Raw genomic sequence first — 17,262 nt, 5'->3', positions numbered from 1 at the left:
CGACTCGCAAGCCACCAAGTGCCGCGGGAGAGAGCCTGAAGCAGGGAGGAGATCCACCGGCAACTCACCGCCCACGCGGTCAAGACGCCGTCTATAAACCACCCGCGAGTGCCGCCGGCCGTGGGCTGTGACACCCCCGATTCAATCATACACTAATCATGCACGCAAACGTGTACGATCAAGATCAGGGACTCACGGGAAGATATCACAACACAACTCTAAAACATAAATAAGTCATACAAGCATCATAATACAAGCCAGAGGCCTCGAGGGCTCGAATACAAGTGCTCGATCATAGACGAGTCAGCGGAAGCAACAATATCTGAGTACACACAGAAGTTAAGCAAGTTTGCCTTAAGAAGGCTAGCACAAACTGGGATACAGATCGAAAGAGGCGCAGGCCTCCTGCCTGGGATCCTCCTAAACTACTCCGGATCGTCGTCAGCGGGCGGCACGTAGTAGTAGGCACCTCCGGTGTAGTAGGAGTCATCGTCGGCGGTGGCGTCTGGCTCCTGGGCTCCAGCATCTGGTTGCGACAACCAGGTAGAAAGGAAAGGGAGAAAAGAGGGAGAAAAGCAACCGTGAGTACTCATCCAAAGTACTCGCAAGCAAGGAGCTACACTACATATGCATGGGTATATGTGTAAAGGGCCATATTGGTGGACTGAACTTCAGAATGCCAGAATAAGAGGGGGATAGCTAATCCTGCCGAAGACTACGCTTCTGGCCACCTCCATCTTGCAGCATGTAGGAGAGAGTAGATGGTAAGTTCACCAAGTAGCATCGTATAGCATAATCCTACCCGGCGATCCCCTCCTCGTCGCCCTGTTAGAGAGCGATCACCGGGTTGTATCTGGCACTTGGAAGGGTGTGTTTTATTAAGTATCCAGTTCTAGTTGTCATAAGGTCAAGGTACAACTCTGGGTCGTCCTTTTACCGAAGGACACGGCTATTCGAATAGATAAACTTCCCTGCAGGGGTGTACCACATAACCCAACACGCTCGATCCCATTTGGCCGGACACACTTTCCTGGGTCATGCCCGGCCTCGGAAGATCAACACGTCGCAACCCTAGCTAGGCTCAACAGAGAGGTCAGCACGCCGGTCTAAATCCTATGCGCGCAGGGGTCTGGGCCAATCGCCCATTGCACACCTGCATGTTGCGAGGGCGGCCGGAAGCAGACCTAGCCCAGCAGGCGTTCCAGTCCAATCCGGCGCGCGCCGCTCCGTCGCTGACGTCAAAAAGAGCTTCGGCTGATACCACGACGCCGAGTGCCCATAACTGTTCCCGCGTAGTTGGTTAGTGCGTATAGACCAAATGGCCAGACTTAGATCAAATATCAAGATCTCGTTAAGCGTGTTAAGTATCCGCGAACGCCGAGCAGGGCCAGGCCCACCTCTCTCCTAGGTGGTCTCAACCTGCCCTGTCGCTCCGCCACAAAGTAACAGTCGGGGGCCGTCAGGAACCCAGGCCCACCTCTACCGGGATGGAGCCACCTGTCCTTTCAGCCCCCTCATCAGAATCACTTGCGGGTACTCAACGAGCTGACCCGACTTTAGTCACCACATGTGTCATGTATATAAAGTATATAGTATATACCCGTGATCACCTCCCGAAGTGATCACGGCCCAGTAGTATAGCATGGCAGACGGACAAGAGTGTAGGGCCACTGATGGAACACTAGCATCCTATACTAAGCATGTAGGATTGCAGGTAAAGGTAACAACAGTAGTAGCAAGGACAGGCTATGCATCACGATAGGATTAACGGAAAGCAGTAACATGCTACACTACTCTAATGCAAGCAGTATAGAGAAGAATAGGCGATATCTGGTGATCAGGGGGGGCTTGCTTGGTTGCTCTGGCAAGAAGGACGTGTCGTCAACACCGTAGTCGAACTGGGGTCGCCGGCAGTCTCGGGGTCTACCAGAAAGAAGTAACGGAGGGGGAACACAATAAATAACAGAGCAATCAAAGTATAGCATGGCAGACGGACAAGAGTGTAGGGCCACTGATGGAACACTAGCATCCTATACTAAGCAGTAGGATAGCAGGTAAGGGTAACAACTGTAGCAACACTGATAGGCTATGCAGCAGAATAGGATTAACCGAAAGCAGTAACATGCTACACTCTCCTAATGCAAGCAGTATAGAGAAGAATAGGCGATATCTGGTGATCAAGGGGGGGGGGCTTGCCTGGTTGCTCTGGCAAGAAGGAGGGGTCGTCAACAGCGTAGTCGCTCGGGGCACCAGCAGCGGCGTCGGTCTCGTAGTCTAGCGAGAGAAGAGGGAGAAGAAACAATAAATATAATGCAAACATATGCATGACGATGCATGACATGACAATGAGCGTTGCTAGGGGTGCCCAATCGCGGTAGTAGGTGATACCGGCGAAGGGGGGAAACATCTGGGAAAGTATTCCCGGTGTTTCGCGTTTTCGGAGAGATGAACTGGAGGGGGAAAGTTGGGTGTTCGATATGTTAGGGGTGTGTGGCGGACGAACGGGCTACGTATCCGGATTCGTCTCGTCGTTCTGAGCAACTTTCATGTACAAAGGTTTTTTATCCGAGCTACGGTTTATTTTACATTATTTTTCAAAGTTTTAATTCATTTTTAGAATTAACAGAATTAATTTAATTAGAAAATGCCATTATGATGTCAGCATGAAATCAGGGTGATGTCAGCAGTTAGTTGACTTGGTCAAACTGACGCGTGGGTCCATTCTGTCATAGACTGATAACTAATTAACAGTTACTTAGTTTAATTAGCAGGTTAAGTAGATTAAACTAGTCAACTAATCAGGATTTAATTAACTTAATTAATTAATATTTGTTTTATTTATTTTTTTAATTCTTTTTTATATCCTTTTTTGCGTTCCAGGGACTGGGCCCCACATGTCATTGGCCCTAGGGGCCATAGCGGGGCGGGCTAACGGGCGATGGGCGCCTGGGCGGGCGCTCGCTCGCAGGGAGTGCGGCGGGGCCAAGCCAGCGGCCAGGGCGGTTCAAGCGGGAGCAGGGCGCGGCCAACGGGGTCAGGGGCGGACGCGGCGTGCTCAAGCTAGGCCGGCCGGAGCGCAGGGGGGGCGCTGGAGGCCCGGGCGACAGGGGGTGCGAGTGTCGTAGCGGCAGCACGAGGTGAGCGCGTACGGGGGAGGCGAGGCATCGGAGCGCGCCCGGGCGCGTGTACAGGGGCACGTCGGGCGGGGCGAGGCCGCGGTGAGCGCGGACGACGCATCGGCGACATGCAGAGAGGAGCGAGGACGCGGGCGCGCGAGGTCTCACCACACGGTGTAGGGGAGTGGCAGTGGGGCGCGGGGAGGAGGTCGGGGACGTGCGACGGAGGCGGTCCGGCGAGGTGGTCCGGCGACGACGGTCAACGGCGTCGGGTCGGGGCGGAGGAGCTTCGGGCGGCGGGAACGAGATGATGACGAGGCGTCTGACGAGGTGGAGGTAGACGAGGGGGTGGCTCTGGTGAGGAGGAGGTCGAGGACGGGGCAGCGACGGCGAGGCGGCGCCGGGGCGATGTCGGCGGCTGGCGCGGCGCCGATCCAGATCGGGAGGGAGTGGACCGTGAGGGGGGGAGTGGGGAACGTGGGCTAGGGTTCGGTGGGAGTTGGGGGTGGTTAAGCAGGGGGCAGCGGGCCGGTTGGGGCCAGTTGGCTGGCCCGCTGGGCCGGATGGCCCAGTGGGGGGGTTTCCTTTTATTCATTTCCTGTTTTGTTCTGTTCCTTTTATTTATTTTTTTAATTGTACTTTCTTTTCTATTTAGTTTTTACTTAATATTTAAAATGATCCCTAAATTAGTAATAACACAAAACCCACTGCAACCAAAAGGTTTTACCCCAAAACCATTTAGTTTCATTTTTTTATTAATTATAAAAGCATTTAATATTGGTTTTTGCTACTGTTTTATTCACCTTAGAGTATTTAATCATTTTATAAATGTGGGGTTTCTTCACCGCAATTACTTGCGATTTATTAGTCACAAACCGAACATGTTAGTTTTAAAGTTTGAAAACTTTTGATGTTTGCCTTTATTTCAAATCTGAATTTTGGATTGATTTGATCCAACGTGGGATTTAGCAACAGTAACCGGGGTGACGTGGTAGCGTTAACGTGGGATTACTGTAGCATGATTATCCGGGCGTTACAAATCTCCTCCACTACAAGAAATCTCGTCCCGAGATTTAAGCGGGGGAGTAAGGGGGAAGGTGCTGGTAGCGAAAAACCTAACGGATCTTCTCGATATTGTCTGCTCTTCTCGAAGAGATCGGTCCATTACATTGATGTCTTCATTCCACTGCTTTAGGTTATCATTATGAAGTCGTCATCCTTTCTTCGGAGGTTCCATCGTACTTACGAATAGGTAACGGGGCAGATCGGCAATGACAGAATGCTATAAGGGTAATAATCTGGAATTAACCCATGAATGAGCCTATGAGTACCTCTCGAGTTGAACAAATAAAACACATCGAGAGTAAAGTTCGAAGGTACAATAAGGAGTTTCAAGTGGATAGATAGTTGCTCGAAGTCTGAACCAGAGTGAGAAAGGGGTCCAAAGCAATCGGAATAAGTATTATGTCGGATGCCAGTATAGATCAGTAGGACGGTGGTCCGTGAATTACATACGAGGCCATGCGCGATGAATAAATTTGGGAACAGGGGGTGCACAGGAGAGTCTGGTTTTGATCCTGTGGAACTGTGGGTTATGGGCCCACCATGTGGTTAAAGTAGGAAGGGCGGTGACATCTTGCACGATCATGATAGCAAGGCATGTCAGAGGGTAGCCTGTCAGTTATATGTCAGCAACATCGTCGGTACCAAGGGCGAGGGACAAAGAGAACCATTTTCCTGCTCGTTGAAACGAGGCGGACCAATAGGTAAAGTTCTCGTCCATCGGTGGTTACTGGAATGTCACCAACAATAGTAACAGGGTCTTACTGACAGAGTTGTACACCGAGGTGTTTGCACAAGCAGGCAATTAATACTGCTTAGATCATAATGATCACCAGAAACGTTAAACCAACCAATGGAAAGGAAAATATGATTATCAGATTAAACAGAACAATGGAAAGAAAAATGTGTTTAAACACATATTTCAGGGGTATATCCTTCCCAAGGACAATGGTTAGAAGAGAACCATTTAGGTTAGGGAAGAGGAAGTTCATGACATTACCCAAACAACGGTGTTTGAATAATTGATAACGAAAATTTAGCATTGTGCTTCAAATGTTTTTATTGAAGATCGGAGTACCACAGACATCCTTCGAGATAGCATTGACATGGTCATTAGGTAAGATCAGGCTATGGATACACAAAGGACCCATCGGAACAACTTATAGAGTAAGTCTTACAATTTCCTCATGGAAGAATAGCTAACCTTGCTAAAAAGGAAAACTTATAACAATAGGTCCTCCGGCCAGATGTGTTAGGCATGACATCACCTTACCGGGTCATAAATAGACCAATGTTATAACTCTTGGAAATATGTTCCAACCATCATATCTGACCGAGATTCAGATCCGATTGGTGTCAGGATAACTCAGACTCAGGATGCCTGAGAAGAAAGGTGCAACACAAATTGTCGAAACGACATCGAAGATTCTCGGGAGATGAACTATGGAAGCGAGTTCTGAACAAGGGTTCATCATTAAATCAAGGAGAGGTGAGGAGGTGACTGATTGACTCAGCGACAATCCATTGAGATTTCCAAAAGATGGATTTCCACAACTATGTGACCAAGGAGATAACATTAGCTAGATCGAATGACTTAATGATGTATGCTCGAGGAAAACATACATAGTTAAACATTGGTTGAAATGTGCACCCGAAATATGGGCTAGGTAGCACGATCAATGTTCGAATGATGATTCATTAAGCCATAGACGTAGAATGAAACTATAGACCAATAACTTCAAACAACACGGGGACCATTTGTCGGTATTTCGTTTAGAAACAACACGGGGACCAAGAAAGAATGGTGATGGTGAGAAGTATCACTGTACCAAGAATTCTTAAGAGGTGGAGTAATCCTCACGACATTCTCGACATAAAAGATGGTAATACTCCAAGGTAAAGAAGAACAAATTCTGGATAGCAAGGAACTCAAGGTATAACACAGAACACGAACAAGTTTATGTCGGAGGGAAGGCAATAAAGTGGTCAATGATAACACAAATCATCGAGGGCAAGGATGGTATTTCTCATCATGAATTCAATTGATATCCTGGAAGAGCTCAGAATGTTGATGATGATCATGACACATTTGTCGAGAGGTTTCATGAAGATATAATCGCTCATCGACGACATCAAGCAAAAGGAAGGATGGAGCGAAAAGTTATTGAAACTACGGATACGACACAAACTCGGAATCAAGCTTGTTGTTTGAGGTGAAACGGTAAGACAAGGAAGATCGACGTAAGCTTAGCTCATCATCGAAAGTTGTGCTCTGGCAATAAGGACCAGGTAGCACAGTTTAAGCTTTAACATGACGATGATGATGTAGCCAATCGGTTGGGAATGACATCAGCGAGTACAGCTCGCAGGTAATAAGGATTACAAAGAGTAGTTGAACCGTAGAACGGACTCGATTCGGTTATCGGTGTTTCAAGTGACAAACAACTCAAAACTCGGAGAAAATTGGAATCATCGAGAACTAATAGTTGATGAAGAACTCACAAGAAGTTATGTAGCTCGGTGATATTCTCAAGATACCAGAGTGTAATACTCGACGGTGGAGCAGAGTAGACGGTGGACACGTGAAATTATCTGCAGAAGACAAGTACTTCATCTTGTCTGGGAAATGGAATCAAAGGAGAACAATCATGGTCGGAACCACGGTTGCAAAGGACCAAACATGGATACTAGATGAACCTATATCAAGGAAATAGTTATTATTACAAGAAGTTTCCATGATAGGATCTACATCGTGTCCATGGGCATGAACACAAGTTCAAGGTCGACTCCCACTTCTTCAATGTATAACCTTCCATTCACCTCTCGCTTTTTGAAAATGTCATTAGTTGTTGAAAGTTTTACCTGGTGCAATACCAGATAAGTATGACCCGTGAAATCTTTCGGGTTCACACAGATTAAGGAAGGCATAGGTTCAACCCATCAGGGCATCATAGAAACATATCTCCACGAGTAAATAATACAAGCTCTAAAGTAGAGCATGGTTGTCAAGGCAAATGATACAATTTACCAAAGGCATTATGTATCAGGGGAAGAACTCAAGGTTTTGAGAATATGCAGGACGGTTGGATAATAATTCACCAAACGATCTGGCGGACTGCCAAGAATCTGATGTGAGCATATATGTTCAACCAGAAGAAGAAATAATGCAAAAGGCATCGGATTATAGAAATATCTTGATAATTCGAGGGCTTAAATACAAGGAATTATGATTTCCAAATTGGGGGATCAGAAGCAGATGCTCTGATCAAAAGATAAGTCAGTCGAATAGACTTAGAGGCACAAACGGTGGCAATTCGATTGGTCGACAACCAGCTCATGTCCAAAATGACGTCCGAGCCGGAAGGATAATTTTCAAGGAATACTGATGATTTGTGCATTCATGCACATGCTGAACCAACAGGATCAGAATGTCGATCACAAAGTATTTTAATGAATATTGCTTGACATATGGAAGTAACCATTATGCAAGCAGGTAAAGAAGATCAAGAGCAATAGGCTACCGAGGATTTCGGAAGATCGAATGGCATTTCAAAGAATTTTGCCAAACACCTGAACAACTGGGGATGAACGAATCCCCAATAAGGGTGAGAAATTATTCATACATGTATTCATTAGGAAAAGGAACTGCAAGGCAGTAAGCACAAAGGATTCTCGAAACAGCGGGAAGTAGTTCAGGGTATCTTGTACTAAAAAGAGTAATCGAGAATGAAGGTATGGATGGCAAGTATAAGTAGCTATCCATAGGGATGTCTCGGTGGTAGTGAATTCACAAAGGCGGTGGGCACAAGTGTCTCGGTAAAACATCGAATAGCATCTTCGGAAACTTCTGGTGCAGCAGGCGATCATCTGTAATAAGGGGTTCACCGGATGGAAGTAGTTGCGAGAACCTAGAGTCAGAGTAAGTAAAATCGTTTAACCCGAATAGAAGAGATGTCAGAGTCCCAGAGTATAGGTCGAGAAATAAAAGACCCTAATACCACCCAATGGAGACGTGGGCCCATAAGCCGCACAACCATGTTAGTAAAAACTTTTTCAATGACTAGACTCAACTTCGGCCAAGGAGTTTGGAAGGGGGATTCCTACAGGCAGTCGGCTTTGATACCAACTTGTGACACCCCGATTCAATCGTACACTAATCATGTACGCAAACGTGTACGATCAAGATCAGGGACTCACGGGAAGATATCACAACACAACTCTAAAACATAAATAAGTCATACAAGCATCATAATACAAGCCAGAGGCCTCGAGGGCTCGAATATAAGTGCTCGATCATAGACGAGTCAGCAGAAGCAACAATATCTGAGTACAGACATAAGTTAAACAAGTTTGCCTTAAGAAGGCTAGCACAAACTGGGATACAGATTGAAAGAGGCGCAGGCCTCCTGCCTGGGATCCTCCTAAACTACTCCGGATCGTCGTCAGCGGGCTGCACGTAGTAGTAGGCACCTCCGGTGTAGTAGGAGTCGTCGTCGGCGGTGGCGTCTGGCTCCTGGGCTCCAGCATCTGGTTGCGACAACCAGGTAGAAAGGAAAGGGGGGAAAGAGGGAGAAAAGCAACCGTGAGTACTCATCCAAAGTACTCGCAAGCAAGGAGCTACACTACATATGCATGGGTATATGTGTAAAGGGCCATATCGGTGGACTGAACTGCAGAATGCCAGAATAAGAGGGGGATAGCTAATACTATCGAAGACTACACTTCTGGCCACCTCCATCTTGCAGCATGTAGGAGAGAGTAGATGGTAAGTTCACCAAGTAGCATCGTATAGCATAATCCTACCCGGCGACCCCTCCTCGTCGCCCTGTTAGAGAGCGATCACCGGGTTGTATCTGGCACTTGGAAGGGTGTGTTTTATTAAGTATCCAGTTCTAGTTGTCATAATCCTACCCGGCGACCCATCTTGCAGCATGTAGGAGAGAGTAGATGGTAAGTTCACCAAGTAGCATCGTATAGCATAATCCTACCCGGCGACCCCTCCTCGTCGCCCTGTTAGAGAGCGATCACCGGGTTGTATCTGGCACTTGGAAGGGTGTGTTTTATTAAGTATCCAGTTCTAGTTGTCATAAGGTCAAGGTACAACTTCAGGTTGTCCTTTTACCGAAGGACACGGCTATTCGAATAGATAAACTTCCCTACAGGGGTGCACCACATAACCCAACACGCTCGATCCCATTTGGCCGGACACACTTTCCTGGTTCATGCCCGACCTCGGAAGATCAACACGTCGCAGCCCCACCTCGGCTCAACAGAGAGGTCAGCACGCCGGTCTAAATCCTATGCGCGCAGGGGTCTGGGCCCATCGCCCATTGCACACCTGCATGTTGCGAGGGCGGCCGGAAGCAGACCCAGCAGGCGTTCCAGTCCAATCCGGCGCGCGCCGCTCCGTCGCTGACGTCAAAAAGAGCTTCGGCTGATACCACGACGCCGAGTGCCCATAACTGTTCCCGCGTAGTTGGTTAGTGCGTATAGACCAAATGGCCAGACTTAGATCAAATACCAAGATCTCGTTAAGCGTGTTAAGTATTCGCGAACGCCGAGCAGGGCCAGGCCCACCTCTCTCCTAGGTGGCCTCAACCTGCCCTGTCGCTCCGCCACAAAGTAACAGTCGGGGGCCGTCAGGAACCCAGGCCCACCTCTACCGGGATGGAGCCACCTGTCCTTTCAGCCCCCTCATCAGAATCACTTGCGGGTACTCAACGAGCTGACCCGACTTTAGTCACCACATGTGTCATGTATATAAAGTATATAGTATATACCCGTGATCACCTCCCGAAGTGATCACGGCCCAGTAGTATAGCATGGCAGACGGACAAGAGTGTAGGGCCACTGATGGAACACTAGCATCCTATACTAAGCATGTAGGATTGCAGGTAAAGGTAACAACAGTAGTAGCAAGGACAGGCTATGCATCAGGATAGGATTAACGGAAAGCAGTAACATGCTACACTACTCTAATGCAAGCAGTATAGAGAAGAATAGGCGATATCTGGTGATCAGGGGGGGCTTGCCTGGTTGCTCTGGCAAGAAGGACGTGTCGTCAACACCGTAGTCGAACTGGGGTCGCCGGCAGTCTCGGGGTCTACCAGAAAGAAGTAACGGAGGGGGAACACAATAAATAACAGAGCAATCAAAGTATAGCATGGCAGACGGACAAGAGTGTAGGGCCACTGATGGAACACTAGCATCCTATACTAAGCAGTAGGATAGCAGGTAAGGGTAACAACTGTAGCAACAATGATAGGCTATGCAGCAGAATAGGATTAACCGAAAGCAGTAACATGCTACACTCTCCTAATGCAAGCAGTATAGAGAAGAATAGGCGATATCTGGTGATCAAGGGGGGGGGGGGCTTGCCTGGTTGCTCTGGCAAGAAGGAGGGGTCGTCAACAGCGTAGTCGCTCGGGGCACCAGCAGCGGCGTCGGTCTCGTAGTCTAGCGAGAGAAGAGGGGGAAGAAACAATAAATATAATGCAAACATATGCATGACGATGCATGACATGACAATGAGCATTGCTAGGGGTGCCCAATCGCGGTAGTAGGTGATAGCGGCGAAGGGGGAAAACATCCGGGAAAGTATTCCCGGTGTTTCGCGTTTTCGGAGAGATGAACCGGAGGGGGAAAGTTGCGTGTTCGATATGTTAGGGGTGTGTGGCGGACGAACGGGCTGCGTATCCGGATTCGTCTCGTCGTTCTGAGCAACTTTCATGTACAAAGTTTTTTATCCGAGCTACGGTTTATTTTACATTATTTTTCAAAGTTTTAATTCATTTTTAGAATTAACAGAATTAATTTAATTAGGAAATGCCATTATGACATCAGCATGACATCAAGGTGATGTCAGCAGTTAGTTGACTTGGTCAAACTGACGCGTGGGTCCATTCTGTCATAGACTGATAACTAATTAACAGTTACTTAGTTTAATTAGCAGGTTAAGTAGATTAAACTAGTCAACTAACCAGGATTTAATTAACTTAATTAATTTAGTTAATTAATTAATTAATATTTGTTTTATTTATTTATTTTTAAATCTTTTTTTATATCTTTTTTTTGCGTTCCAGGGATTGGGCCCCACATGTCATTGGCCCTAGGGGCCATAGCGGGGCGGGCTAACAGGCGACGGGCGCCTGGGCGGGCGCTCGCCCGCAGGGCGTGCGGCGGGGCCAAGCCAGTGGCCAGGGCGGCTGAAGCGGGAGCAGGGCGCGGCCAACGGGGTCAGGGGCGGACGCGGCGTGCTCAGGCGAGGCCGGCCGTAGCGCAGGTGGGGCGCTGGAGGCCCGGGGACAGGGGGGCGAGTGCCGTAGCGGCAGCACGAGGTGAGCGCGTACGGGGGAGGCGAGGCATCAGAGCGCGCCCGGGCGCGTGTACAGGGGCACGCCGGGCGGGGCGAGGCCGCGGTGAGCGCGGACGACGCATCGGCGACATGCAGAGAGGAGCGAGGACGCGGGTGCGCGAGGTCTCACCACAGGATGTTGGGGAGTGGCAGTGGGGCGCGGGGAGGAGGTCGGGGACGTGCGACGGAGGCGGTCCGGCGAGGTGGTCCGGCGACGACGGTCAACGGCGTCGGGTTGGGGCGGAGGAGCTTCGGGCGGCGGGGACGAGATGATGACGAGGCGTCTGACGAGGTGGAGGTAGACGAGGGGGTGGCTCTGGTGAGGAGGAGGTCGAGGACGGGGCAGCGACGACGAGGCGGCGCCGGGGCGACGTCGGCGGCTGGCGCGGCGCCGATCCAGATCGTGAGGGGGGGAGTGGGGAACGTGGGCTAGGGTTCGGTGGGAGTTGGGAGGGGGGGGTTAAGCAAGGGGCAGCGGGCCGGTTGGGGCCAGTTGGGCTGGCCGGCTGGGCCGTATGGCCCAATGGGGGGTTTCCTTTTATTCATTTCCTGTTTTGTTCTGTCCCTTTTATTTATTGTTTTTTTAATTATACTTTCTTTTCTGTTTAGTTTTTACTTAATATTTAAAATGATCCCTAAATTGGTAATAACACAAAACCCACTGCAACCAAAAGGTTTTACCCCAAAACCATTTAGTTTCGTTTTTTTATTAATTATAAAAGCATTTAATATTGGTTTTTGCTACTGTTTTATTCACCTTAGAGTATTTAATCATTTTATAAATGTGGGGTTTCTTCACCGCAATTACTTGTGATTTATTAGTCACAAACCGAACATGTTAGTTTTAAAGTTTGAAAACTTTTGATGTTTGCCTTTATTTCAAATCTGAATTTTGGATTGATTTGAACCAACGTGGGATTTAGCAACAGTAACCGGGGTGACGTGGTAGCGTTACCGTGGGATTACTGTAGCATGATTATCCAGGCGTTACATGGGCGCCGTCGCCATGCCTACCGGGGCCGCCGCCCAGGTCCAGATTCCTCCGCAATGATTGGAGCAACGAGATCCACGCCGCGCGACCCACGGCGTTGTCCAAGGCTGCCCCTCCGGGAGTCATCACGCTGCCGAAAGACCCACACTCCATGGATCTAGGCTCCCACATGCACCACCGCAAGCCCGCCACCGCCGCGCAATCGGGAGGGCCGCACCCCGCGGATCCGGGGGAGGGAGGAGATGCCTTCCGCCGCCACCATCACACGCGTGGGCTTTCCCTGGCGCCGATCACCGGCACCGGCAGAGGGGGAGGTGAGCGATGGGGTGGGCCGCACCCCGCAGATCCGAGGGAGGGAGGAAAGGCCCTCCGCCGCCGCCATCGCACGCACGGGCTTTGCCTGGCGCCGATCACCGGCAGCGGCGGAGGGGGAGGTGAGCGCTGGGGGAGGGCTAGGCGGCAACTGAGACATCCCGTGTCGCCCGCGAGGGGGGCGACACTAGAGGCAAACAAAAACATTAGTCAAATCTTGTGTCTCATGACATGACACCGAGTATAGAGTGTGACCAGAACCCATAGGCCGGTCCAGAGTAAGCAATTTGAGCCTTAAAGCATGGCAGTAAACAAGAAAGGCTTCCATTTTTCTCTTCCTTGAAGAAATTTTACGTACAGCTCGCAAGTTATTACACGTGCATGCAGTGGTCACTGCGTGCTGCATCTCTGCTACGTACATACACAGATGCATGGTACATCTGCTACTAATCAGAAGAAGCTTTCTTAATTAACCAAACATCCAATGCCTGGTTGCCGACTTGCTTCTCGCTACATCATCACACTGCATTACATATTACACGGAGAAAGAGAGCAAAGAGATGGAGAGAAAAACAAATATTGGAGCAAGAAAAAGGTCACATCATTCATTTCCCCTGGTTCGTAATCTGCCTAGCTAAGCTAGCTAGTCAGTGTCTCTTGGAGAGGCATGCAGTAGGCAGCAGCTTCGCTTGGCTTCTCAGCTGCTGACCTCCTCCTGCATGTCCGGGGAGCCGCCGCCGCTTGTGACGCAGCTGGAAGACGACGACGACGACGGCGATGGCGGCATCGTGTGGTGCGCGTCGGTGCCCTGGATGCCCGGCGTTTGTCTGTTGGACGACGACGACGACCTGTCCCTTTGGAAGATCCGGCACACTACCCACTCTTCAGTTCCAGCCTCAGCCAAGCAGCAACCCTGCAAGTTGCGACGAGCGTCTTAGTTAAGCACACCTTTTCCGTTCCAGCAACAACAATTGATGGCAAAGATGCAATGCAAGCATGCGGCACAAGGAAAAAAAAGAATCCGATGCATAATGAAAATAACGTACTACAGTAAATGACATTACTACTACTCGTGTACTAGACTGGTTTACAAAAAAAAAACTAAAAAGAACGACGCTCTTAGTACTAAAAGAACTAGTGTGTGTTTCGTTCTGGGATTGGAGGAACATTAGGGTCTTTACCTTTCATGGCAACATTGGATTAACAACGTTTTAGGAGTAAAAAAACAGAAGGAATAACACTTTTTTTTTGCGGGATAGAAGGAATAACACTTCTAACCTAGTACTATAATTTTCTGGTTAAAAGGATCACTTCTACTAGTTCTCAATCCAAAAAATAGTACCATATTCCTTTCCTATGGTTCGCTTTTGCCTCCATTTCAAAAAAAAGAAAAGATGTCGGGAATCCTAACTAGCTAGGCACTCACGCTGACAGCAGCTTAGAACGGAACCCTAATCCAACAAACTAACGGAATCCACTTACATCGACGATCCAATATTCCTAACGAACACTCCAGATTGCTGCACCAAACACTGGAATGAAAGGAGATTGCCACAAACCACCACGAATTAATCCTATATATCCACATTATTCCTGCAACCAAACGCTACGTTGATTTTGAATGGATCGACGACCCTAGCTCTGGCCCCGGCCGGGCACTCACTGTTGAGGTACGACTTGCGAACGAACAGCAAGTGCAATTCGCGTCCACGCACACTTTTCAGCTAGAAGCCAATCTCTCATTCCATTAGCACACAGTGTTTTTATTCATGTAGATGAAGTAGGGCACACCTTGCAGGCCAAGCGAGGAGAAGATGCAACAGTTCATTGACGAAACATCTCTTGCAACAGTGGTGGCCATGGAATTGTTGTGCGCAGTTGGACTGTGGATATTACGTAGCTAGCCCCCTCTTTTTTCCTTTCCGGATACAAGGAAGATGCACGCCACATATAAATGCTTCTCTATCTAGCAAAGCTTTCACTATCAGTCACCGGTAAATTACTACTCAACTAACTCAGCGGCCGGTGATGGTGGTGTATATGTAAATACGGTCGAGCAACTAACTTCTTGTTGAGGGCCGGGCTAGGCTACATGTATTTGCAGGTTAGCTAATTAATCCCAACAATAAGATCTCATCAACGGATTCTCAACAGGCAGGAACAGAGCTAGCATCTAGGACAGCGTTAAGTACAACCAACCACCTCTCCGTATCAGCATAAATTGCAACGGCGACCACTACCATCCCAAGCAATTTAATTACAACAGGATCGATCCGTCCATCCATCCATCCATTGGTCAGGTCAAATAATTGGCAGTTTTGCAAGTTGTCACAGTTTGATGAACTATCTTGCTTGCAGGTATATGCATCTAGCTAGCGGAGATGCCTATGTGTCCTAGCTATATATGTAGCTACTTACCTACTCTATGTAACTAGCTTAATTAAACACAGTTATTAATCTCGGCAAGAGTGGTTATGTCAACTGTGAACTTTATGTATGCCTCATAGTTAAGCTGGTTAATTAGGTTACGCTAATTCTGACATCATGGGCGCCGTATATTTGAGTTAAGTAGTTGGTAACTGTCGATACAATCAAAGTTAAGCTGAAAAGACAGCTCCGTGCCAAGGTTGAACATGTACGCACGATCCTGCTAGCTAGTTAACTAGCTAAGTGAAAAAACCTGGAAAAAAACCGTCTGAAACGCAGGAATTTTACAGGAGATTCGTGAGAACTCCAGCAAAACTGTTCAATTCGATACGTCAGCAATCTGAAAAAACTGACCTAATCTAAGCAAAACCCGAGGTATGGATACTAACAGTGAAAGCCTAAACATAAAATTATATATAGCAGCTTCAATTATCAGTACTAGCTTAATTGTACTCTATCAGTTTATGCTTTGCAACTGATGGAGCTGTCATCCAAAGCTAAGGATCGGAGATTGGAGTAGCACTACTAACACACAGCTGCAGCAGTGCAGTTGAACAAGTACAAGAACATTATTCGGAACAAGTAAAAAAACATTATTCGGAAGGAGAGTAATTGACACAGTACATGCAGTAAGAACAAATTAATGGCAATCAATTAAATCAAGTTGCGTCTAATAATTCAGCAATCAAGGAGGATGAGTTAGTGCTCACATTCTTGTGGTGATGCGGCAGGGCGAGGCGGTACTCGTGCATGACCCAGCCGGTCTGCGCTGACGCCGGCGGGGCCTTGGAGCCCTTGCCCTTGCCACGTCGGGGGACGAAGGCCAGGGACTTCTTGACGCCGACGAGGTGGCTCCGGCCGCACCGGGACACCACCACCGGCCTCTCCCTCGCGCTCGCAGGCTTCCAGCACCCGCTCGCCGTCGTGGTCCTGCCACCCCTCTTGGCGCCGGCGGCCGGCCGGACCGCAAAGTAGTACTTCTCCCCCTCTCTCGCGCCTGGAAACGAGTCAAAACGGCAGCTTTCAGTATAGTACATGTAACACATCGTATGGCTAGCAGTGTCGTCGGCGGCGGCGGCCGTGTTTGTGCTGCGTGCGTGGCGTACCGGGGATGTCCCAGGGGTCGAGGCTGTAGAGGTTGTGGACATCGGAGATGACAGCAGCTGGGAGCGGGAGGGCGAGGGCCTTTCGGCGGAGGTACTGCACAACCAGCTCCTCGTCTGTAGGGCGGAAGCGGAACCCGGGCGGCAGCTGCCTCAGCACCTCCTGGCCGCCCTGCCTCACCATCACCGGCGTCCTCTCCATGGCTGCCGCTGACCACCTGGCAACAGCTCGTAATAGCACGCACAAACTAGCTCAGCTCAGTGGCTCGAGCACGTACGTACGAACTAATAGCCGCACTAGCTAGGTAGCTTGTAGTTCACAGGGACGTCCTTGCACGGTAGTGGTAAAGGGAGCAGGGCAGGTCGCAGCTTCCTATCTCACTTTGCAAGTGCAAAGTGGCGCCCATGAGCCGTGCATTTGCTTGGAATGTTCATGGCGACTTGCAGAGAGAGACAGAGAGAGGGAGACTACGGAGAGAGAGAGAGAGAGACGGGGGGGTTGTAGTAGGGAGGGGGAGTGGGGAAAAGGGCGCGGTGTGTTTATATATAGGAGATCGGCTGCGGGGAGGCGTGAAGTTTACTCCATCGTCGCCGTCGTCTGCGGCTCGCCTGCTGGCGGACGTGTGGCCGAGCTCGGTGCCTTCTCCGATTTGACAAGCGCGCCGGTTTATTGCCCGGCTGGCCCCTCTTTCGATTAATTCCTTCTGGAAATTCTCCAGCAAGTTACAGTGCCTGTGCCCCTGTTACACGGCAACGCAAGCAACGAGGTTAACTGGCCGCTTCAGATTCCGCCAACTTCGTTTTCGTCAAATAGCACCCGTCACTGGAGTGTGATTGTTTACCGTGGTTTCGGTTTTCAGTTTCATGATGTCTTTTGGTTTCAGGATGACTGAAATC

General features: G+C 49.2%; 1 protein-coding gene across 1 annotated transcript; it reads right to left on the bottom strand.

Annotated features, from left to right (window-relative positions):
• Positions 1-13,143: 13,143 nt before the first annotated feature.
• LOC109736940 (NAC domain-containing protein 83) lies at positions 13,144-16,911 on the bottom strand. Its single transcript, XM_020296155.3, has 3 exons — positions 16,369-16,911; positions 15,973-16,259; positions 13,144-13,748 (listed from the first exon to the last, which is right to left on the bottom strand). Exons 1-3 carry the CDS (start codon positions 16,565-16,567, stop codon positions 13,533-13,535), a joined length of 702 nt encoding a protein of 233 aa, XP_020151744.1. The 5' UTR covers positions 16,568-16,911; the 3' UTR covers positions 13,144-13,532.
• Positions 16,912-17,262: the final 351 nt, after the last annotated feature.

This window comes from Aegilops tauschii, chromosome 7, assembly GCF_002575655.3.
Source record: "Aegilops tauschii subsp. strangulata cultivar AL8/78 chromosome 7, Aet v6.0, whole genome shotgun sequence".
In the NCBI taxonomy this organism is placed as follows: domain Eukaryota; kingdom Viridiplantae; phylum Streptophyta; class Magnoliopsida; order Poales; family Poaceae; genus Aegilops; species Aegilops tauschii.
The sequence above is the reverse complement of the archived record's forward strand: the minus strand, read 5'-3'. Positions and strand labels throughout refer to the sequence as shown.

Bases quoted from the DNA above. Each gene is read 5' to 3' on its own strand.
- LOC109736940 (XM_020296155.3), bottom strand. From the start codon at position 16,567: ATGGAGAGGACGCCGGTGATGGTGAGGCAGGGCGGCCAGGAGGTGCTG. The intron at 16,260-16,368 runs GTACGCCACGCA...ACTCGTTTCCAG, and splicing joins CGACCCCTGGGACATCCCCG to GCGCGAGAGAGGGGGAGAAG. The intron at 13,749-15,972 runs GTGAGCACTAAC...CGCAACTTGCAG, and splicing joins TGCCGCATCACCACAAGAAT to GGTTGCTGCTTGGCTGAGGC.